Below are 24,992 nucleotides of genomic sequence, written 5' to 3'. Positions count from 1 at the left end.
TATTTAAAATATAAAAATATTTAATTCTAGATATTTGTTCTTACTTTTACCCTAAAATACTGTATCAAATAATTGATAATTATTGAAATACCTCCAAAGGACTTTCAGCAGAAATGCTATAACAGCACCAGGCTATTGTACAATGCTGGGACTTTCCCAACATCAGGAGAACCATAGGTTAGAAACCAGCTTCAAAATTTATTTGCAAGAATTCTTGGCCAATATCATTTAGCTGGTTAGAAACACACTACCACTGCATATTTTAGAAAGACATTTGTATTCCCTTTTCATGAACGTTGAGGGTACCAACATTTGGACCCCCAACCACTAGTTATCCCCTAATACAGATAGAGGATAACTTTTGATTATGAAAATACCCACTGATTTACTTTTAATTGCCAGTATTATTTACATTCTATCAATATGAATTGAGATATAACATAAGAGGCTCCATAGAAGGATATACCCATCTTTCCTTGAATGGAGAAATTATATAATGTCTCTATAAGGCTACATTCATACATTCATTGTGCATGTTTAAATAGTGTTGCTATAATTTCCTCAATGTTATGTAACATTATACCAAGTACAACTGCATACTTCTGCTAAGTTTATAGCATGTTGCACATTTGGAGGAAGAGTATACTGATTAATGCTAGCCAAATGTTTTCTCAAAGGACACTCTTTTTTCATACTGTATGTCTAGCTAATAGAATTTTATGTGTTCAAAGATAAAAGAGGTATTGTGTTAAATGTTTATTATAGTGCGTAGGACTGCATGGTACTGTGTATGTTTTAATGCACATTTCTGATGAAGGGAAATGCTTTTACCATACTGTTACAAATAGCAAAAAAAAAAAACATATAATTTGCAATGTGGTGTGAAAGAGACTTTATTCTGAGAAAGTAAAAGTAATTAACTCAACATTAAAAGGAATCTGTCAGCCCCTCTCTGAGGGCAGCATAAAGTAGTGTTTTCAGCTGTCACTTATGTGTGGATGTGCAGAAGTATTGGAAAGCTCAGAATAATCATTGCAGTGCTATGCCAGCAGTGTAAACCAGGATAGGGGCATAGGGAGAAAGCTGTCAATTAGCGGCAGGTGGGCGGGGAAAGTTTGCATCTCATGCATATATCGGCCTCCTCGCACTGGCATTGTGTTATAGTGATTAGACTCTGACTTCTCCAGAACTACTGCATATTCACACAGAAGTAACAGAAGACTGAAGCCAACGTGCCCGTCATTATTTTATGTCACCCTCAGAGAGAGAACTGACTGGTTCTATTTAATCTTATTCTTAGATCCTTTACATAAAATATTGACTTAACAAGTTTGCTAGTTTAGGCAAATATTTGTGTTTTATTTATTTTACATGTTTTTGTGAAAAGATATAATGCCGACTCATATGGCGCCCAGATATTAAAGCTATTAATTGAGCTTGTAGGCCCAGGTCCTGGATCTAAATGAACAACTAGCAAGATTGATAAGCAGGGATAATATGGAGAGGAATCTGCTGCTTACTAAGGCTGGGTTCACATCACGTTTTCTCCCATACGGGAGCTCATACGGCAGGGTGGAGCTAAAACCTTGTGCTCCCGTATGCTTTCATATGCTCTCCCGTATGTAATTCATTTCAATGAGCTGGCCGGAGTGAAACGTTCGGTTCGGTCGGCTCATTTTTGCGCCGTATGCGCGTTTACACCCGGACTTAAAACCGTGGTTGACCACAGTTTTAGGTCCGGGGAAAAAGCGCATACAGCGCAAAAATGCATACGAAAGCATACGGGAGCGCGAGGTTTTAGCTCTCCCCTGCCGTATGCGCTCCTGTATGGGAGAAAACGTGATTTGAACCCAGCCTAAGCCAGCAGTTTCTGGGCCTGGGGGGGAGGGAGGATAGTGGTATGGAGGTGCACGAGAAAGAGGCAGGTAAATTTGTGAGGCGGTAAGGTAGATGGTATGAGGGTCAGGGAGGCTAGCCCTGATGTGGCACACCCCAACAAGTTTGTCCAGTAGACAAATGAGGGGGAAGTTATTTCAGAGCCAGCACTGCTGCAGCAAGACACTGACACTGCCTCTGACAGCAAGGTGGCGTCTGCTCCAGTAAGGAGGGGAGAAGGAGTGCAGGCACTAATGACAAAGTAATAGGTAGGTAGAATGTCCTTAGAAATGATTTCAGGGACCTAGGTAGCAAGCTTAGGGCAAGGACCTCCAAGGTAGTATTTTCTGAAATATTAGCTGTACCACTTGCCACATTAGCGAGGCAGCAGGAGATTAGGGAGCCAAACAAGTGAGTTAGAAACTGGCGTAGGAAGAAGGGTTTTGGGTTCATGGAGAACTGGGCCGACTTCTTTGTCGGATATCGGCTCTATCCTAATCGGAAGGGTGCAGCTGTGCTTGAGGAGAAGAAAGAGATGAGGGTGAAGAAGTGTTAAAATTAAGGACTAAGCAGGAGAGAATCTACAATATAGAGGGGAAAGACAATGTAGATAGCGAACTGGAGATAAGTAATAAAACAGGGAATGGAGCAGGGGGGATGGGTTAGAACATAAGTGATAAGAAGAAAGGAAATATGAATAAAAACATCAGGTGTAAATATACAAATTTCAGAAACCTCACAGGAGATAGGTAGGTAGGCCCCGTACAGGAGATAGCGGGGGTCCCCCGAGATCAGACTCTTATCCCCTATCCTGTGGATAGGGGATTAGTGTCTAGGGCTGCAGATCTCCTTTAATGTTGGAAGAGGACTATCACATAGTGAGACATGGCTGGATGCGAGCTATAACTGGGTGGTTAATTTACAGGGTTACATTCTGTTCCCAAATGACCATACAGGTAAGAAAGGGGGAGGGGTTTGCTTATACATAAAATCCTGTTTTAGGCCCATTCTGTGCAAATTTAAAGGGGTATTACAGGAATAAAAAACAGGCCTTTTTTCTTTCAAAGACTTCTTGCTGTTTGTCTCCAGGTTGGGTGTGGTTCTGCAACTCAGTTCCATTAAAATAAATGGAGCCAAGTTGTAATACCACACCCAAAGTGGAGACGATGAGGGAGCTGTCTTTGAAAGAAAAAATGAAAGTTTATTTTTATTTTTGGAATACCCCTTTAAAGGTGAGGAAAATTATCATGTGGAGTCTATATGGGTGGAAATAAGGGGAGGGGGTAAGAACAAGAAATTACCTAAAGGGGTTTGTTATAAGTCGTCAAGTATAACAACCAATAGGCCAGACATAGTATCCGAATTAGAAGTACACTTTGACCTCAGTTTTGGGGAAGCTGGAGACTTGGGCACAGACATGGCAAATGAAGTTTAATGGGGATAAATGTAAGATTATGCTTTTGGGCCATAAAAACAAAATGTACAATAATGTGATAAATAATAAGACATTAGGTAAAACTTCTAGCAAAAAGAACTTGGGGATATTGGTGGATAGTAAGCTCAACTTTCAGTGCCAGGCAGCGGATGCCAAAGCTAACAAAGTCATGGGATGTTTCAAGAGATGCATAGAGGCTCATGTTAGGGACATAGTTTTGCCTCTGTATAAAGCATTGGTCAGACCATTTATAAAGTATTGTGTTTAAATTTGGGCACCCGTATATAAGAAAGACATGGCTGAACTGGAGAGGATACAGAGGAGGCCGACAAAGATAATTGGTGGTATGGGAAGATTACAGGACCAAGACAGGTTATCAAGCTTGGGGTTATTTTGTCTGGAGAAAAGACGTCTTAGTGATGATTTGATCATAATGGGGGGTATTTATCAATTTTGCCTGTTGACAGTTTCTTTTTACCCTTTTTTTTTTCACTTTGGTTTTCGTGGACATGCACCAAATTTATCATTTGGTGCAAGTTGTTAGTAATTTTGGCTCAAATGTTGAAATCAGCTGTTCACAGCGCCTTTTACACAGAACTTACCACCACAGAGGACAGCATATTTTACCCTGTAGAGCAGCCATTTCGGAGTCCCTCCTGCAGTATATCAGCAGGCGACGTGGGTTATTTTCTTTTGTGGGGTTTATAGCCACCATGTAAAATGGATTTTATTTTCAACTTGGGTATTTTTTTTTTTTGTTACTTTAGTGCAGTGGTCTTCAACCTGTGGACCTCCAGATGTTGCAAAACTACAAACGGCTGTCCGGGCATGCTGGGATTGTAGTTTTGCAACATTTGGAGGTCCACAGGTTAGAGACCACTGCTTTAGTGTTTACCTTTCCTGAACCTGTGTGGCCATGTCCAATGCTGGCTCAACGGAGGGTGAAGGTCCCTCAGAGACAACTATGTCGCAGGATAGTATTGAGCTGCCCTGGAGGCGTCGCTGCTTTGACAAAAAAATTTTTTTAATGTATTTTGACGCCTTTACATTTTCTGACATTGCTAAGTGTGTTTTCCATGTGCTAAATTTGTTGGCGGGGATTTGCGCCAAAAAAACTGGATTTGTGTCAAAATTGCGCCAAAGATCGATTGGCGCAAATGATGAATTACTGACTAAAGTTAAAATCACACACAGGATCATGTGATTTTGAGAAAGTTGTAAAAATGATATATATATATATATATATATATATATATATATATATAGGCAAAGAATAAGTCAGCCAGCACTTTAGTTGATACCAAACTATTATATGGACCTGGCCTGCAGGTGCACGCTACTAGGCTAGATATACAGCAACAAAAGAATGCATCAGCACACTGCCAGCACAAGGATATAGGTGAAACATGAATATGCAGTTAAAACATGGAGAGCTATACAGCTATGGTGTAATAGATGCAAATGTGAAACTATGAAATAGTGAGGCACTTAGCTCGCAAATTTGTCTCCGCCGGCGGTCAAATAGCTTGGACCGTCCCACCGCGATAAGGTGGCCTCATTGGGACGGACCCTACACTGTGAATATGCCTCTGTGTGAACAGTTCAGTAAGCATGGCAGGGTCTGGAACATCCAAGACACTTTATATACACACCTGATAGAGGTGGGTGGGGTGCAAGGCCAACATGGAGGTAGCCACTCCCCCGTATGTGCAATACAGACAAAGAATAAGTCAGCCAGCACTTTAGTTGATACCAAACTATTATATGGACCTGGCCTGCAGGTGTACGCTACTAGGCTAGATATACAGCAACAAAAGAATGCAGCAGCACACTGCCAGCAAAAGGATATAGGTGAAACATGAATATGCAGTTAATACATGGAGAGCTATACAGCTATGGTGTAATAGATGCAAATGTGAAACTATGAAATAGTGAGGTACTTAGCTCGCAAATTTGTCTCCGCCGGCGGTCAAATAGCTTGGACTGTCCCACCTCGTTAAGGTGGCCTCATTGGGACGGACCCTACACTGTGAATATGCCTCTGTCTGAACAGTTCAGTAAGCATGGCAGGGTCTGGAACATCCAAGACACCTTATATACACACCTGATAGAGGTGGGTGGGGTGCAAGGCCAACATGGAGGTAGCCACCCCCCGTATGTCCAATACAGACAAAGAATAAGTCAGCCAGAACTTTAGTTGATACCAAACTATTATATGGACCTGGCCTGCAGGTGCACGCTACTAGGCTAGATATACAGCAACAAAAGAATGCATTAGCACACTGCCAGCACAAGGATATAGGTGAAACATGAATATGCAGTTAAAACATGGAGAGCTATACAGCTATGGTGTAATAGATGCATATGTGAAACAATGAAATAGTGAGGCACTTAGCTCGCAAATTTGTCTCCGCGGGCGGTCAAATAGCTTGGACCGTCCCACCGCGATAAGGTGGCCTCATTGGGATGGACCCTACACTGTGAATATGACTCTGTGTGAACAGTTCACACAGAGGCATATTCACAGTGTAGGGTCCGTCCCAAGGGTCCGTCTAGCCTAGTAGCGTGCACCTGCAGGCCAGGTCCATATAATAGTTTGGTATCAACTAAAGTTCTGGCTGACTTATTCTTTGTCTGTATTGCACATATGGGGGAGTGGCTACCTCCATGTTGGCCTTGCACCCCACCCACCTCTATCAGGTGTGTATATAAGGTGTCTTGGATGTTCCAGACCCTGCCATGCTTACTGAACTGTTCACACAGAGGCATATTCACAGTGTAGGGTCCGTCCCAATGAGGCCACCTTATCACGGTGGGACGGTCCAAGCTATTTGACCGCCGGCAGAGACAAATTTGCGAGCTAAGTGCCTCACTATTTCATTGTTTCACATTTGCATCTATTACACCATAGCTGTATAGCTCTCCATGTTTTAACTGCATATTCATGTTTTGCCTATATCCTTGTGCTGGCAGTGTGCTGCTGCATTCTTTTGTTGCTGTATATCTAGCCTAGTAGCGTGCACCTGCAGGCCAGGTCCATATAATAGTTTGGTATCAACTAATGTGCTGGCTGACTTATTTTTTGTCTGTATTGCACATACGGGAGAGTGGCTACCTCCATGTTGGCCTTGCACCCCACCCACCTCTATCAGGTGTATATATAAGGTGTCTTGGATGTTCCAGATCCTGCCATGCTTACTGAACTGTTCACACAGAGGCATATTCACAGTGTAGGGTCCGTCCCAATGAGGCCACCTTATCGCGGTGGGACGGTCCAAGCTATTTGACCGCCGGCGGAGACAAATTTGCGAGCTAAGTGCCTCACTATTTCATAGTTTCACATTTGCATCTATTACAACATAGCTGTATAGCTCTCCATGTTTTAACTGCATATTCATGTTTCACCTATATCCTTGTGCTGGCAGTGTGCTGCTGCATGCTGCATTCTTTTGTTGATATATATATATATATATATATATATATATATATATATATATATATATATATAGACTGTACAAAGATCTTTCTAGGGATCTTCTTATAATTAGGCGGGTACCCATGACAAGGGTACGTCCTCTGTGTTTAGAAGGAAGATGGTTTCACTATCATCACAGACAGGGATTGCTTACTGTAAGGAAACATTCACATGGCCAAACAGTGGCAGAATGGGCACATTTGAATGTTCCAGTGGGCTACCCAACTGTTTCTTTTAATTCTTTGGTAAGCAACTCAAACTTTTCAATAGTAGAAGATTTTAATGATCTGTTGTCAATCTTAGATGGAAACAAGAACATGTTATAAATATTAAGTAAAGTTGTTGATTGATTCTTTTGTTTTGCTTTTAGGTGTCACAACTGTTTTGACCATGACAACACTCAGTATCAGTGCTAGAAACTCCTTGCCAAAAGTAGCTTATGCTACAGCTATGGACTGGTTCATTGCGGTCTGTTATGCATTTGTCTTCTCAGCTTTGATTGAATTTGCCACTGTTAACTATTTTACAAAAAGAGGATGGGCTTGGGATGGAAAAAGTGTTGTCAATGATAAGGTAAGAACATTTTTTGCTGTGGAAATTAATATCCATGGTTACATTGATCCATACTCAGCAGCAATACTAGGGTTTATGTATGTTAGTAAACATTTAAATAAAAGTCATCAGGCAGTGATCAGATACTATACCAGTTCTATACAAAAGTATATACTGTATAGTTAAATCCAATGACTAACTGGTGAAATAATATTTTTAATTGTAGTCAATGTTTTCTTTTCTTCCCTATCTGGGTCCAGACTAGAGATGAGTGAATTTTTGAAAAATTCGATTTGGCCGATTCTCCGAATTAAAAATAAAAATAAAATGTATTTGATCCGAATAAATTTTTATCAGTAATGTATTTTAATAAAGTGTGTGTGTGTTTTTCACTTTTTTTTCAAATTTTAAATTTTATTTTTAGGTAGTACTATTACTCTCAGCATGGAACAGACTATTCCATGATGGGAGTAGTAGTACCTGTGGAAATAGACAGATCGCCCCGGGTGTCACTCCTGATACCCACTGAGATCGTCCTGTATAGTGTATAGATGCGAGCGGCTCTCTCGCATCTAGATAGGACGATCGCATCGGGTGTCAGGAGTAACACCTGCTGTGATTTGTCCTCAACTGCAGGTACTACTGCTCCCAACATGGAGCACACTCTGCTCCATGCTGGGAGCTGTAGTACCTGCATTAATAGACAGATCGCAGCGGGTGTAACTTCTGACACCCGATGCGATCATCCTGCATAATGTATAGATGCGAGCGGCTGGCCGCTCTTCTCTGGTCCCACTGTAGTATGAGTATATGCCATATATATACCTATTATTCATATTTCCCGCATAGAGCTGTGATTGGTTGGACCCATCTGGTTAATCACAGCTCACTATGGGAAATATGAATAAGTGATGTGAATTCTATTCACATCTCTGGACGGCCAGAGTATAGTACAGCAACAGGAGAATACAGCAGCACACTACTAGCACAAAGATATAGATGAAACATGAGTATATAGATAAAACATGAGTATATAGATAGAACATGAAAAGCTATACAGCTGTAATGCAATAAATGAAGATATGAAACTATGAAATTATGAGGTACTTAGCTTGCAAATTTGGCGCCAAATAGCGTGGACCGTGGATCTTCATTTATTGCATTACAGCTGTATAGCTTTTCATGTTCTATCTATATATTTAGCCGAGCAGCCTGCACCTGCAAGCCAGGTTTTTACAATAGTTTGGAATCACTAGTGCTGGCTAATTTATTCTTCAGAGTATAGTACAGAGATGCCAGCGCTGGAGAAAGACGCTTCATCTCTGCAATAGAAAGGACAATCGCATCAGGTGTAAGGAGTGACACCCAGGGTGATCTGTCTATTAGTACAGGTACTACAGCTCCCATTAAAGTACAGTCAGTTCCATGCTGGGAGTAGTAGTACTACGTAATAAATGTAAAAAATGTATAAAACAAAAGTGAAACACACACACTTTAACACAATATTAAAATACATTACTAATAACAAAACAAAAATCAAATTAATTATAAATAATATATAATTTTTACGTTTAAATGGCCCCTTTCTACATTTTTATTATTTTCGGCTACATATTTAGGTCCCAGCCCAACCACATAAATGTATCCCTGTTTGAAATGAACATTAACATTTTTTATTTTTTGTTTTTCAATTTTCGGTAGCAGGCAGGGACCAGAAAATTCAGTGTTCAATAATAAAAATTAATGAGGAGTGTATTTCATAATATTTTTTTTCTAGTTTTCGTTCTAAATCATGATTATTATTATTATTTTTTCACTTTACTTTTTTAGCTCCATTTATTTAATAAAAATTTTTTGGGCATGATGGCGCTTCCTTCTCTTCAGGATCGCTGTTGTGTGGAACCAGGGGATAAACGGGCGGTGATCATACAGCTTAGCCACGAGAAGGTGGTGACTCTTTGTTCTATATCTGTTTTGCTTTGTTTTTGTATTTTTGTGTAGTTGGGGACAGTTGCCATTTGGTCCAATTTTTTTCAAGTCAAAGCAAGTGTGCTGATATGGTGACAGGAAATTAGTAAAATAAAGTTAGGTATTGAGGATGCTAGCTACAGCTATATTGCCTGTCTAGAAGTAACCATTGGTAATGTAGCTACAGGTTGATTTTATGCTCTTCAACTGAATATTTGCTACCTGTCATTGCCTGTAACTGGACAAATTCTCTTTATTATATGACCCGTTTATGTGTTGTTTATATGTTATCTGCATAAAATTCAATAAAATATAAATGTAAAAAAAAGAATAACATTTTATTTTTATTTTTATAATAAGTCTTTGAAGAAGCCATGGGCACCAATGTGGATACAATGCTATATGTGGTATATTTAGGTCGATTGCCACAACCATGAGCTCCAGTTAGATTAGTGTCGATTAGACAACCGATTTGGTTTATTGCACAAATTTCTGAAAATGCAGCATTGTAATAAGTGCAGCTAGAAAATAGAGAGATAGTAGGAGAAGAACTAACTGCAGTGTAATGGACGAGCCAAACAAACAGGGGTGTTTTATATTGGGTTTATAATGGCGGCTTTACGTTAAAGTGCTATTCCTGCCCCTATACGCTTATCTCCTGTATTATAGAGAAGTGTTTGTGGGCTGGAGTACCTCTTAATAAAGTTAATGGCCCCAATACAGAAACTGGCAAGGGGAAGAGAAAATCCCGCGATCAGGATAGCATATTAATAAAAGAAGATAAACCCTGTTTTGGCATATGGTCTGATTGGGATAAATAGTCAAATTTTTTCATGTTATCTGAGGGTGAAATTGTGCTGCGGAGAATAAGGGTAAAGGAGACTCCATAAGACTTATATAAAGGGCTAAAAGATACAGAGAACTCCAAGGTTTATGTCAGATAAGGAAAATGGACATTTGCAGTGGTGTCCAAATGCGAAGGCAAGGTCGGGGCAAGGAGGAAGAGGGTTTGTGAAGAGGAAGATGGGTAAATAGTCTCTTAGATGAATAGTTTAACTCTGTTGTTAATTGGTAAAGGAGACCTATGGGCCCTACTACATTGGGGCCTTTATGATATCACATATAGCCCAACATTTTCCTGCAGTAAGTGCAAGGATTGAGGTAGATCGGGTTGAAATTTTGCAAAAGCATTAGAACCTCTAGGAAAAAGGTTTAGGTGGGAGATTTATCAAAATCTGTGCATAGGAAATGTGGTGCAGATGCCCATAGAACCAATCAGATTGCTTCATTTTTTAAATTAAAGAGATAATTTGGTTACTATGGGCAACTGCACCCATTTTCCTCTGCGCAGGTTTTAATTCACAGACCCCTTCCCTCTAGGTCTTTTACAATGACAGAATTTGCTACGCTAACTGCTATTGTTAAGATCCTGATAGGAGGTCAATTATTTATAAAGTTTAAATCATAAATTGGGGGGCACAGTTTGCATAAAAAATAGGCCGCAATTTTTCGGTCATTGTTTGCTAGAAAAATCTCCATATAAATAGTAGTGTTGCTCGCGAATATTTGCAATGCAAATTTTATTCGAGAATATCGCATATTCGCAAATTCGCGAATATTCGCAAATATAGCACTATATATTCGCAATTACAAATATATATATATATATATATATATATATATTTTTTTTTTTTCACAGTACACATCACAGTGATCACCCCTCTCTGCTTCCAGCTTGTGTGGTGTAAAGAACGCTCTAATACTACTGTGTGAGACTGGTGTGTGAATTTTTGCATATGCGAAAACAAGCATATGCTAATTTTCGCGTATACGAATTTCCGCATATGCTAATTTTTATATGCTAATGTTCACATATTAAAATATTTTGCATATGCGAAAATAAAACGTGAATATTACGAATATGCGAATTTAGCAAATATATCACAAATATGGCCTATGCCGCTCATCACTAATAAAGAGCAAAATTTCCTGAATTCCTCCAGTCTGAACCCAGATCACGTAGGGTTTTAACCCCTTAAGGACGCAGCCCTTTTTCACCTTAAGGACTGAGCCCTTTTTCGCAATTCTGACCACCGTCACTTTACGCATTAATAACTCAAACGCTTTTACTGAATATTCTGATTCTGAGACTGTTTTTTCGTGACATATTCTACTTTATTTTGGTGGTAAATTTTCGGCGTTACTTGCATCCTTTTTTTTTTCATGAAAATTTTGAAAATGTAGCATTTTTCTAACTTTGAAGCTCTCTGCTTGTCAGGAAAAGGGATATTCCAAATACATTTTATTTTTATTCACAAAAACTATATGTCCACTTTATGCTGGCATCATAAAATGGACATATTTTAACTTTTTGAAAAAATTTGAGGGCTTCAAAGTAGAGCAGCAATTTTAAAAAATTTCATGAAAATTGCAAAATCTGAAGGGACAGATGTTACAGAACTACAACTCCCAGCATGCTTGTGCAGTCTAGGTATGCTGAGAGCTGTAGTTTGGCAACATCTGGAGGGCTACCGTTTGGGCACCACTGTAGCAGTGGTCTCCAAACTGTGACCCTCCAGATGTTGCAAAACTACAACTCCCAGCATGCCCAGACAGCCTTTGGCTGTCTGGCCATGCTGGGAGTTGCAGTTCGGCCTTCCTAGTGGTTGCCACAGTAAAGATCGCTTTACTGCAACTTTCCTCCCCCCCCCCCCCACCGTCGCTTCCCTACCTGCGCCGTGATCTCCGCAGTCTCCAGCGACGATCGGCGGTTCCCACGCATCTTCTCCTCCAGGTACTGGCCTCCATCTTCTCCCCCCGTTCTGCCCGACATCCAGGGGTGGGCAGAGCGGGGGTTTCCATGACAACCCACTGTCCTGCGCTGCCATTGGTCAGAATTCAGTTCTGACCAATGGCAGGGGATAGGAGGAGATCACAGCACTGCGACCTCGCTCCTATCCCTCAGGATGATCGGGGCTGTCACTGACAGCTCAGATCATACCTATTTTCCGGGTGAACGGGTCACCAGAGACCCGATCAGCCCGGAATAGCAGAAAGTCGCATGTCTGAATTGACATGCGATTTTCTGCGATCGCAGACATGGCGATGTGACGGGATGCCTGCTGAATGATTCCAGCAGGCATCCCGGTCCCCAACCGGCTAGCCTCGGGGACCGGAATTCCCACGGGCGTATGCAAACGCCCCACGTCCTTGAGGACTCGGGATGCAGGTTAATCGTTCAACAAGCAAACCTTTGGTAACAATTGCCCCACCGGGAAACCCTGATCCAACAACATGGTGGCAAATCCGCTGATCCTTACCAGCTCATGAAGCAGGTTGCGCTGCAAACTGTGCCCACCAATTTATGATTTAAACTTTATAAATAATTGACCTCCTATCAGGACCTTAACAAGAGCAGTTAACGTAGCAAATTCTGTCATTGTAAAAGACCTAGAGAGAAGGGGTCTGTGAATTAAAACCTGTGCAGAGGAAAATGAGTGCAGTTGCCCATAGCAACCAAATTACCTCTTTAATTAAAAAAATGAAGCAATCTGATTGGTTCTGTGGGCATCTGCACCACATTTCCTATGCACATATTTTGATAAATCTCCCACCTAAACCTTTTTCCTAGAGGTTCTAATGCTTTTGCAAAATTTCAACCCGATCTACCTCAATCCTTGCACTTATTTCAGAAAAAGTGTTGGGTTACATGTAATATCATAAAGGCCCAAATGTAGTAGGGCCCATAGGTCTCCTTTACCAATAAACGTCAGAGTTAAACTATTGATCTAAGAGACTATTTACCCCTCTTCCTTCTCGCCCCCACCTTGCCTTCGCATTTGGACACCACAGCAAATGTCCATTTTCCTTATCTGACATAAACCTCGAAGTTCTCTATATCTTTTAGCCCTTTATATAAGTCTTATGGAGTCTCCTTTACCCTTATTCTCCGCAGCACAATTTTACCCTCAGATAACATGAAAAAATTTGACGCTTTATCTCAATCTGACCATATGCCAAAACAGGGTTTACCTTTTTTCTAATAATATCCTATCCTGATTGTTGGGTTGTCTCTTCCCCTTGCCAGTTTCTGTATTGGGGCCATTAGCTTTATTAAGAGGTACTCCAGCCCACAAACACTTCTCCATAATATAGGAGATAAGCGTATAGGGGCAGGAATAGCACTTTATCATAAAGCCGCCATCAGGAACCCAATATAAAACACCCATGTTTGTTTGGCTTGTCCATTACACTGCAGTTAGTTCTTCTCCTACTATCTCTGTCTTTCCTAGCTGCAGGTATTACAATGCTGCATTTTCAGAAACTTGTGCAATAAACCAAATCGGTAGTCTACTGGACATTAATCTAACTGGAGCTCATGGTTTTGGCAATCGACCTAAATATACCACATATAGCATTGTATCCACATCGGTTCCCATGGCTTCTTCAAAGACATATTATTAAATCATTTTCTATTTATTTATACATTTATATTTTATTGAATTCTATGCAGATAACATATAAACAACAAATAAACGGGTCATATTATAAAGGGCATTTGTCCAGTTACAGGCAATGACAGGTAGCAAATATTCATTTGAAGAGCATAAAATCAACCTATAGCTACATTACCAATGTTTACTGCTAGACTGGCACTATAGCTGTAGCTAGCATCCTCAATACCTAACTTTATTTTACTAATCTCCTGTCACCATATCAGCACACTTGCTTTGACTTGACTTGAAAAAATTGGACCAAATGGCATCTGACCCCAACTACACAAAAATACAAAAACAAAGAAAAACAGATATAGAACAAAGAGTCACCACCTTCTCCCGGCTGAGCTGTATGATCACCGCCCGTATTTCCCCCGATACCAGACAGCAGTGATCCGGAATTGAAGGAAGCGCCATCATGCCCAAAAAAATAAAATAAATAGGGCTAAAAAAAGCAAAGTGAAAAAAAATTCACTCGGTCTCAATCGAATTCTTCATGAAATCCGGAACAATTCGTCTTCGTCCGATTCGATTCGTTCATCTCTAGTCCAGACCACAATAAAGATATTTGTTAGCCATAAGCATCTCTGCCTAGAAACTCTCTATCCTGCTACTACTCACAGTGCCGTTCACAGAGTAACAGTGTCCACCCATTGTGCCCATTTTGTCTCCTATAAAGTAATTGTGTCCCTCACCCAGGTATAATTCTCTCTGTGCCTACCACAAAATAATTCCCCCTTATGGTGCCTCACAATAATAGTGCTCCATTTTGTTCTTCTACAAAGCCATACCCTACAAAGTAATAGTGCTCTCCTGTTAGGCCCCTTTATTGGCAATACTCCTTTTATGTCCCCACAAAGTTGCCCCCCAAAGTAATGATACTACATTTGTGACATCACTGCATCACACCACATGAGATGGACTCATGTGGTGTCCAATAGGTTGCAGGCCTAAAGAATCTTGTCATACAGGTCCAGTAACAGATACAGGATTGTGTTGTTGTAGCAGGGGTGACAAGATAACAAGGAGATGAATGTAGGGAGAGGGATAAGGAGGATAAGTATGTACACTGGATAAAGCCTGTGTATTGCCTTTAGTATGCCTTTAAAGAAAAAACATTTTAGCAACATAATCTATAACTAATATGTGTTTATGTAAATTTAATATAAATATACATAGACAATTTTTTTTATATACAAAATAATTAATTGCTTGTGCAGCTCATAACAAAAAATCTGGCAAGGTTAACTGTATATACACTTATATCCCAAAGAGTGTAAATAAATACTGAAAAAATACTAAAATTACCCATCCTCAGTCTGCCACCAGATAAACACAATAAAAACTATTAAAAAACTATAAAAAGATTTAATCAAAAGAATATTTAATTAATTAAAAGGAAAACTAACCATAAAATAGCAAAATTGAAAATACATAAAAAATAGTCTAGCCATAGCGCCCTTGTGGCAAGACTTACAATATATAACAATAGCAACCCTGAATAAAATATGGCTCTAATATGTGTATTCATATAACCATTATTAAGATTTAAATAATGGACCTGTGATCTAATGTCCAGTATGTAAACCAACTGGTCATCGGTAAATATAAATAGCCAATATCAAGCAATTTAGCTCTATATATTAAAAGCTAAATATTAAAACATAAGTCAAACATCACTCCACAATATCAATAATAATGGCAACAGGTGTCACTCACTGTTCCATGTCTAATTAGTGGCAGAACAGTGACGGCTAATTTCCAGCACAGATTTCCGCTGTCAGCTCCATAACTACAGATGGACCACCACTCCTAGTCCGGACTGGATTGACAAACAGAGGAACACACAAGTGTACATAAAGGAATAGTAGCGGGAGAAATAGATCGTCTATGGCACTGTGTGCCACTCACCGCTCCTCTGGCAGTAGTCCCATACTCCTTTCATTCCTGGCAGCGGCATGTGTAATGTGGTCTGTGCAGCCGTCTCCTGTTAGTGGAGTGTGATGTCAGCTTACTTTCAGAAGCGCGCACTCTCCAAGCAAAAAGAGTTTTTATTTGAATCGCTGTTAGTCCAAATGTGAACAGGGTTGAATTGGATTGCGGTTAGTTGTCCACCCAAAGAGTAGTATAGAGTTGAGGTCTATTTATATTAAAGGGGCACTCCGGTGGAAAACTTTTTTTTTTTTTTTTTTATCAACTGGTACCAGAAAGTTAAACAGATTTGTAAATTACTTCTATTAAAAAATCTTAATACTTCTAGTACTTATTAGCTGCTGAATACTACAGAGGAAATTATTTTCTTTTTGGAACACAGAGCTCTCTGCTTACATCATGACCACAGTGCTCTCTGCTGACATCTCTGTCTGTTTAAAGAACTGTGCAGAGTAGGAGAAAATCCCCATAGAAAACATATGCTGCTCTGGACAGTTCCTAAAATGGACAGAGATGTCAGCAGCAGAGAGCACTGTGGTCATGATGTCAGCAGAGAGCTATGTGTTCCAAAAAGAAAACAATTTTGTGTGTAGTATTCAGCAGCTAATAAGTACTGGAAGTATTAACATTTTTTAATAGAAGTGATTTACACATCTGTTCAACTTTCTGGCACCAGTTGATTGTAACACTGGTTACATACACAATGCAAATTTTGTATTTATGCATGCAACTTATTGCAATAAGGATATAAATAGCTATATATAAGATATATATAAAATATGTAATACTGAGAGAGAATACAAATAATGAAAAATAATAAAAATAAAAACAAAAATAAATGAAAAAAAATTGAAAGAATATTGTTTTGCCTGGTGCTGTGAAAGAACAAAAAGAATTGGCATTCTTTAACCCTACGTTTATAAAGATCTTGCAACTTTACTCTATGGACCTATTGTATCTAAAGCCATAATAGATTTTGTCTTTTTTCCATATTCTTTCTTTCTTAAATTAATGGCTACAATACATTTATTGTATGTACTTCTTGTAGTCATACTGTTTGTTTAGCTTGAATGTAAATATTTAATATCATTTATTTAAACAAACTGCAGTGTAGATTTACATATTCTAGACCAAAACCTAATTTTCTTTTTCCATTTTTGTTTTCATTTACTTTGTAATTTCTTTGGCTTTTGCTTTTTTTTTTTTTTTTGGACAGAACAACTAACAATGTTTTAAATTATTTTTCTCTTGTTTTAGAAAAAGGAAAAGGCATCTGTAATTAAGAAGAATAATGCCTATGCCGTTGCTGTGGCAAACTATGCCCCAAACATCACTAAGGATTCCGCCCTCCCAACGATATCAAAAAGTGCAACAGCAGATGCCAACAAAGCAAAACCACAAGAAGCAAAGAAAACATTCAACAGTGTTAGTAAAATTGACAGAATGTCTAGGATAGTGTTTCCACTTTTATTTGGTACATTTAACCTGGTATATTGGGCCACTTATCTGAACAGGGAACTTGCCATAGAAGGGCTTGTCCTTTCAAAGTAAAGGCCCTTTGTATGCTAAAGCGGTACTGGCATTCTCAGACTCAGATAGATTGTTTTAGTATGTATGACGAATAACTTGTGAATTGACATGTACAGTAAGCACCTCCTATCTAAGAAGAGGTGGGAGGTGACTCTGTTAACTAGAATGAGCCTTGAGTAGATACTGTAGCACTCCTGATATATATATTAAAAAAAAAGGAAAATTTCTTTTTGACCGCAAAGTATTTTCACTTTGGATTATGGTGTAACTGCAATGTATGGGGAAAACAAAAAGAATGCTTGTTAACAGAGAACACGTTTTACTGAGACAATTTTTTCATTTTCCTTATGGGGATCCTATTTTGTTAAATACGATGTTAATCTTTTATATGATAATGCAATGTGCTTATGTACTAAAAGCCCTTCCTGATTCCATACTTTAGGTGTAACATGCATTTCACAGAAATGATTAAAACTACATTCCTATGTCACATTCTTAAGGTCAATTTTTTCTTTAACCCTATACTAGAAGGAATTATTCCATTTTAGTAACTTTGTGTTGTGGCGTTTAACAAATTGATCAGGGAAATTTGTGTCAGAAACATTGAAACCTTTGCGGCACTTGTTCTTCTTGTTCACTAGAATTGCACTACAGTTCTGTGTCTGATCAATTGCCATTTTCTTTTAATATAAAGTGTAATTCAGAGCAACTGTGTAAATTACAGCATTGTGTATGGAAATATTCATAGCTAATAGTATCGCTGTAATATTGTACAAAGCTATTTTATTTCTTTTTATATATTGTTATCCCAAAGTTGAGTCCAAATGGACATTATAACTGACTTGTTTACACCAGTGCTTTCTCTGTGGTAGCAGGAGGGTTCACAAATCCCAGGAAGGATACACAATAATTTCATTAAATTGAGGATAGTTCATACAACCTTTGTGTATATATATTGATGGGACATATACAGTCATGGCCGTAGATGTTGGCACCCCTGAAAATTTTCAAGAAAATGAAGTATTTCTCACAGAAAAGGATTGCAATAACACATGTTTTGCTATGCACATGGTTATTCCCTTTGTTTGTATTGGAACTAAACCAAAAAAAGGGAGGAAAAAAAGCAAATTGGACATAATGTCAAACCAAACTCCAAAGATGGGCTGGACAAAATTATTGGCACCCTTTCAAAATTGTGGAAAAATAAGCATGTGATGCTTCTTTAAACTCACCTTGGGCAAGTAACAGGTGTGGGCAATATAAAAATCACACCTGAAAGCAGATAAAAAGGAGAGCAGTTCACTTAGTCTTTGCATTTTGTATCTGTGTGTGTGACACTAAGCATAGACAACACAAAGAGGAGAAGGGAACTGTCTGAGGACTTGAGAACCAATATTGTGGAAAAATATCAACAATCTCAAGGTTACAAGTCCATATCCAGAGATCTAGATTTGCCTTTGTCCACAGTGCGCAACATTATCAAGAAGTTTGCAACCCATGGCACTGTAGCTAATCTTCCTGGGCATGGACGGAAGAGAAAAATTGATTAAAGGTGTCAATGCAGGATAGTTCTGATGGTGGATAAGCAGCCCCAAACAAGTTCCAAAGATATTCAAGCTGTCCTGCAGGCTCAGGGAGCATCAGTGTCGGAGCAAACTATCCTTCGACATTTAAATGAAATTAAACACTAGGAGATCCAGGAGGGTCCCACTGCTGACACAGAGACATAAAAAAGCAAGACTACATTTTGCCAAAATGAACTTGAGTAAGCCAAAATCCTTCTAGGAAAACGTCTTGTGGACAGATGAGACCAAGATAGAGCTTTTTGGTAAAGCACTTCATTCTACAGTTTACCTAAAACAGAATGAGGCCTACAAGGAAAAGAACACAGCACCTACAGTAAAATATGTGGAGGTTCAATTATGTTTTTGGGGTTGTTTTGCTGCCTCTGGCACTGGGTGCCTTGAACGTGTGCAGGGCATCATGAAATCTGAGGATTACCAATGGATTTAGGAAGCACTGTACAGCTCAGTGTAAGAAAGCTGGGTTTAAGTTCAAGACTCTTGGGTCTTCCAGCAGAACAATGGCCCCAAACAGACGTCACAAAGCACCCAGAAATGGATGGCAACAAAGCGCTGGAAAGTTCTGAAGTGGCCAGCAATGAGTACAGATCTAAATCCCATTGAACACCTGTGGAGAGATCTTAAAATTCCTGTTAGGAAAAGGCGCCCTTCCAATAAGAGAGACCTGGAGCAGTTTAAAAAGGAAGAGTGGTCCAACATTCCGGCATAGAGGTGTAAGAAGCTTATTGATGGTTATAGGAACCGATTGATTTCAGTTATTTTTCCCCAAAGGGTGTACAACCAAATATTAAGTTAAGGGTACCAATAATTTTGTCCAGCCCATTTTTGGAGTTTGGTGTGACATTATATCCAATGTGGTTTTTTTATAACCTTTTTTGGTTTAGTTCCAAAAGGGAATAAACATGTGTATAGCAAAAGATGTGTTACTGCAATGCTTTGCTGTGAGAAATACTTCATTTTCTTGAAACATTTCAGGGGTGTAGTTCTGTTAAGACTATGTAAAGATTATGTAAAGTGAAATATCAGGAGTACATACATTCTTATATCACAAATTCTTGTCAATTCATCCTGTTTTCATCAATTGAACCATCTTCTTTGTATCAACACCAAGGTCGCAAATGCTAAATTCTATAAAGTTTAGGCAATTTAAAGAAAATGTAAAAAAAAACTACAGGATACTGTGCTTGCCAATTGACTTCCTTATTTATGAATAGAAATGTTTACATTGGACCTTCTGTTGTTGATTCAAGAATGGTAACATGAAATGTAAAATTAAAAATTTTACCTAGTAAAATAAGAACAAAAAAAACATTTAGAATCACAAGCCAATAAATAAACTGGTTAGGGTGTCATCACATATGTGCTGTGATTCGGCTCAGTTCTATTTTACCCGACACTTCAATCCGAATGCCAGGAGAAATAACTGGCAGCTGGACCATAGTCAACTGGACATAGTCACTTTGCCAGTTGTTGCCAGTTGCCCCATTAGTTTTGGCCAGTTTACTGAGCCAAATCTCCACATATATGTGAGGGCATCCTTACAAATTAAAAGGCGGTTTCCTGTGAAATGTATTATTTTACGATTGTCCCCAGTCTGCCCAATAAAACAACAAAAAATGTAACTCACCTTTTTCTGCTCCCTTGTAGCCACCGGTATCAGGGTAGCCTATCTCTGTCCGGTCTTCGCTGCCAATCTGCTTCCTTGAGCCAGCCAAAGCTGTAGACATGATGTCACAGTATCGGTCAGCCAATCACTGGCCGATGTGGTGTACTACCATGGCCAATGATTGGTGAACGGCGCTATGATCTGAAGCTTCAGGGAAAACAGAGTCACCAGCCATAGACAGAGTGCCCTGATACTAGAGGCAATGAAGGAGCAAGAAAAGTGAATTAAAGCTTTAATTGGTTTATTAGACAGGTTGGGAACAATGATAATGTTAAGTTCCTTAGTGTGTTATGTTTCTTTTTTATTAATAAATTTTTCTTTCAAAACAAAATTACAGTATGTTGCTTTATCCGGAATGCTAGATTATGATATATTTGCTTTACAATAGTTATTAAAAGTGTTGCTGGTGCTAGTGTGTACTATATAACAGCTGTTAAGTAATGATGTTAATATAGAAAGTGCATATTTTACAGTCACATCAAGGCTTCTAGTCTCTGAAAACTAAGAAGACCCATATGGGGAAACTATTATGATAAATGATTAATGGTAGTTGTAGAGCCCTATGACAGATATTGGGGCCCAACATATTGAAGTTATTATACCTCTAAAGTCAAATCATCTTGTTTATTGTCATTTAGTGCTTTAGACATTATTTTATGATTGCTTGTTAAAAGGGTTTGCCAGCGAAGACTAACTTATCCCCTACACATGGTAGGGGGGGGAGATTTGGGGTTTGTGACTGACCGCTGGGAGCCCCCGCGATCTCTGGTATGCGACCTTAGCTCTCAGTAAAGAGCACGTGCTTTAGACGCTGCACGTTCCATTAATTTCTATGAGAACGCCAAAGAGATCTGAGTACAGCACTCCTATAGAACTTAATGGAACACATGCTGCCTACCATGATCTCCGGTATGCAACTACGGCTCTCAGTGAGGAGCACGTGCCATAGATGGCACACGCTCTGTTCATTTCTATTGGAATGCTGAAGAGACCAGAGTACAGCACTACCATAGTAATGAATGGAATGCATGCTGTCTACGGCACATGGTCCTCACTGAGAGCCGGGGACCCATTTCCGGAGACCAACCGCGATCAGCTGCTGATCCCCTATCTTGTGAATAGGGGATACATAAAATTTTGCTGGAAAACCCCTTTAATTGTTTTTATTTGGTTCATTTAAATGTTATTGTTAATTTTCAGACAAAAGGGACGAGGTGAAGCAGAGCACTTTATCCATATGATAGAAATAAATATATATTTTATTATGTGTAATTGAAAGTGAAACAGCTAAAATGAATCTGGATCTTCCATTGAGGTGTGTGCAATATTATATACACAGTTACTGGCAAGCAATAATACTCTAGCACATACATGCATGCTACATGAACTGAAGTACATAAGTATAATGTAGACTTTTTACATACAGTCATTTTGGTTCATTACGCTTAAATAATTGTTAATGTTTAATTCTCTATTTTCATTTGTATGTATAAAAGTGGGAGTGATGGATTCTAAATTTAACATTTAAGAAATGAAAGTAATGTTGTAACACCATTAATGTTGTTATAAATATTTGTATAAAGTAACATATACTGTATATAAGAAAAAAAACTGTATATATTCCATATGTATAATCAATGTTACTTTAAATTGATTTTTGCTTCTTGAATGGCCTGTTCACATAATAATTGACCAGTTTATTTCTTTCCTGTAATCAATGCCAACTTAGTATTACACCTCAACGCTACCTTAGTATTATGTTACAAGTCAACTTTACCTTAGCATTATGTTACTGTACACCTCAACACTAATTTAGTATTGTTACACCTCAGTGCTGCCTTAGTATTTCATAACATTGAATATGTTTATTTTTGGAAATGCCCTTATTTTAGTAACCTTGACTATCTATCTATATAATGATTAGACCAGAAAATGGGATGTAAGCATTTAAAACACTTCCAGTAGTTCTATGTGTTTCATGTCACACACAACAATAAATCAACCCCACCATAGAATAGTACTGTGAGTAGTAATGAAATCAAAAGTTAAAGGGGAATTCCAGTACATAACATCTTATCCCATATACCCCCGCAATCTCCTGCTCAGCGTTCCAGCTCTACTTGTGCATGTAGCGATCTCCTCTCCATGCAAGGAGACTGTTGACCATCACACAAAGCTGTTGTTACCACACCTCCTTTATGCCTCTTTATGGGAGAGCCGGAGATACATGAGCGCTGTATCTTTAGCTCTCCAATAGAGATGCATGGAGGGGACTTGTCGACCACAGCCGCTTTGAGCAAGAGAAGAGCCTGTGCTCTGAACACAAATGTTCAGAACACTAGGGCACCGGGCAGGAGATTGTGGGGAGGTCCCAGCGGTCAGACCCTCTAAGAACAGACACGTATTCCCTACCCTCTAAATAGGGGGTACAATGTTATGCACAGGAGTTCTGAGACCCTCTCTATTCATTAGTTATAGCCGGATGAAACGCAGTACAACTGATATGTTGCCTTAGTGTCTATGGAGCGCATCCTTTGGACTGAGTACTGAGCCAAAGAGTAGTGCATGCTACCAAGTACTAGACCCTAATCAGCCTTACCTTTTAACATGTCTGAGCAACAAGAAAAAGGTTGGACTTATCTATAAACCTAATGAACATATCAATAAACCAATCCAAAAAAAACATTTCAGTTTTGAGGCTAAAAACTCAGTATATCACCACATGATATCCAGTTGCTCCAATCTTTTTTTCTTTTATTTACAGGCAAGTTTAGGAATTCTCTTTTTCTTCTAGAACAGATTAACTTATCTTTGTGTTCTGACTACAGGATTGTCACTATCTCTTTTCAGCGAAGAAGAAACAAAGCCATTTCAGTATTTTTCTTACATTTTGTCTTTTTGTAAATAAACATATTAAGGAAATAATTTTTTGTGTTTACTGTAATTTAAAGTTAAAAATGTGACTCCTGTTCTGAAAAATTCTACTTAACTGCTCTTTTTTTAATTACCGTACATTTTGTAGCTTTGTTGGATATTTCTGATACCCTTTTTTTAATATTTCTGATTCACTGACAGGTGTTCCTATGCCATATATATTGTAAAGGAGACATGGGTCAGAGACTGAAATTTCACACAGTAACAGTTCATCTTATATACTTCTAGGCTTGTAGATTATTCTGCAACATGGTCAATAAGATGAGGACATGTATGATATATACAAATATGCTGATACTCTGTGAAGCAAAACCAAAAAAAGTACACTAGGAATTCATGGTCGCATTATTCATGTAGAATCCTGTAGAATTTGTCTTACAATGTACAGGTACAGGTCACTAAACAAAAAAAAAAGGCCTTTTATAAATATCCTTAGTGGTTTGAAATGTTAAATATTTCCTTGAAAACTATTCAGAAAAATGTAGAAAGTTTGGTGGTTCATTCATTTTTTAGTATAATAGTACCCGAAGCAACTGGAGCTCTTGACTACATATGAGAAAATGTATTTTCTAATGCAGGTTGCAAAGATCTAATATAAACTCATCAAAATCAATTTAATAAACTTGAGGTTTGCTTCCAGTCCATTTTTGAGAATAATATGTAACTTGATTCCCCGGTTGTATTCTGTGGTCAGACAGACATGATAAAAGAATCAGACACAACATAGATTTTCTTATTTAGGTTTCACAAAATTGTATAATCATTATGTTAAGAAAGTAACACAAAAACAATCTATAAATATGAATAAATAATTGAATGCATATCCTTACAGGAAGAGTCTTCAATCCATTGTTTGACTTTGTTAAAAGTATGATTCATATCTCGGCCTTGTTCAGAACATTGACAAAAGCAAATTGCTCACTTGTGATGAAGCAAAGTCTGTCTGAAAACAAAGACAGTGATGAATACATATTTACCTTAACTAAGTATAAAGACAATGAAGTTTGATGTTTGGTATTTTAAACAACCAGAAATATGTTACAGAAAATAGATATAAATCTAATATATTTACCAGCAGACTTCTTTCCACATGATATTGGCTTCACTATAGACAAAATTTAGCAATGGTCATGTGATATGACCTCAGCATCACTATAGCCTAGTCATCACATAGGATTGCAGGATATCATCAGAGGATAGTTGAAAAGTTATAAAAGATTAGGATTTTTTGTAACATGACCCAGATTCTGGACAACCCTTTTAAGTTGTGTTTGCTGAGTAAGAGGAAGACTGTTCAAAGTACTGTGTTAGGTTAGGTATTGAAAAAACAAAAATGGAACCTAAAAGAAAGTGAAGCAGCTTAAGCTTTCCTGTGTATTATGTATTTTTCTGGCTAAAGCTGGGTTCACATTTATCAGTTGTCCGACATAGTATTCCTCTGGCATGCACCGGAGGGAAACTGATGCTAGAACTCATCCCATTCATTTCAATTGAACAGTTCACAATCAATTAGCATCTCAATTTTAACACCGGATGGTTGGACACG

General features: G+C 38.6%; 1 protein-coding gene across 3 annotated transcripts in view; it reads left to right on the top strand.

The window, feature by feature from the left end:
* Positions 1–23,873, top strand: part of GABRA2 (gamma-aminobutyric acid type A receptor subunit alpha2) — a 204,027-nt gene extending 180,154 nt beyond the window's left edge. For all 3 annotated transcript variants that reach the window (XM_056557356.1, XM_056557366.1, XM_056557375.1), the window contains 2 exons: positions 7,156–7,358; positions 16,991–23,873. In XM_056557356.1, coding sequence (XP_056413331.1) covers positions 7,156–7,358; positions 16,991–17,284 — 497 coding nt within the window. In that variant the 3' untranslated portion in view covers positions 17,285–23,873. The remainder of the gene's footprint in view (positions 1–7,155; positions 7,359–16,990) is intronic.
* The last annotated feature ends 1,119 nt before the right edge of the window (positions 23,874–24,992 follow it).

The sequence above is a fragment of the Hyla sarda genome, chromosome 1 (genome assembly GCF_029499605.1).
Source record: "Hyla sarda isolate aHylSar1 chromosome 1, aHylSar1.hap1, whole genome shotgun sequence".
Classification (NCBI taxonomy): Eukaryota; Metazoa; Chordata; class Amphibia; order Anura; family Hylidae; genus Hyla; species Hyla sarda.
Note: the sequence above shows the minus strand (reverse complement) of the source record. Positions and strands in the feature narration are given on the sequence as shown.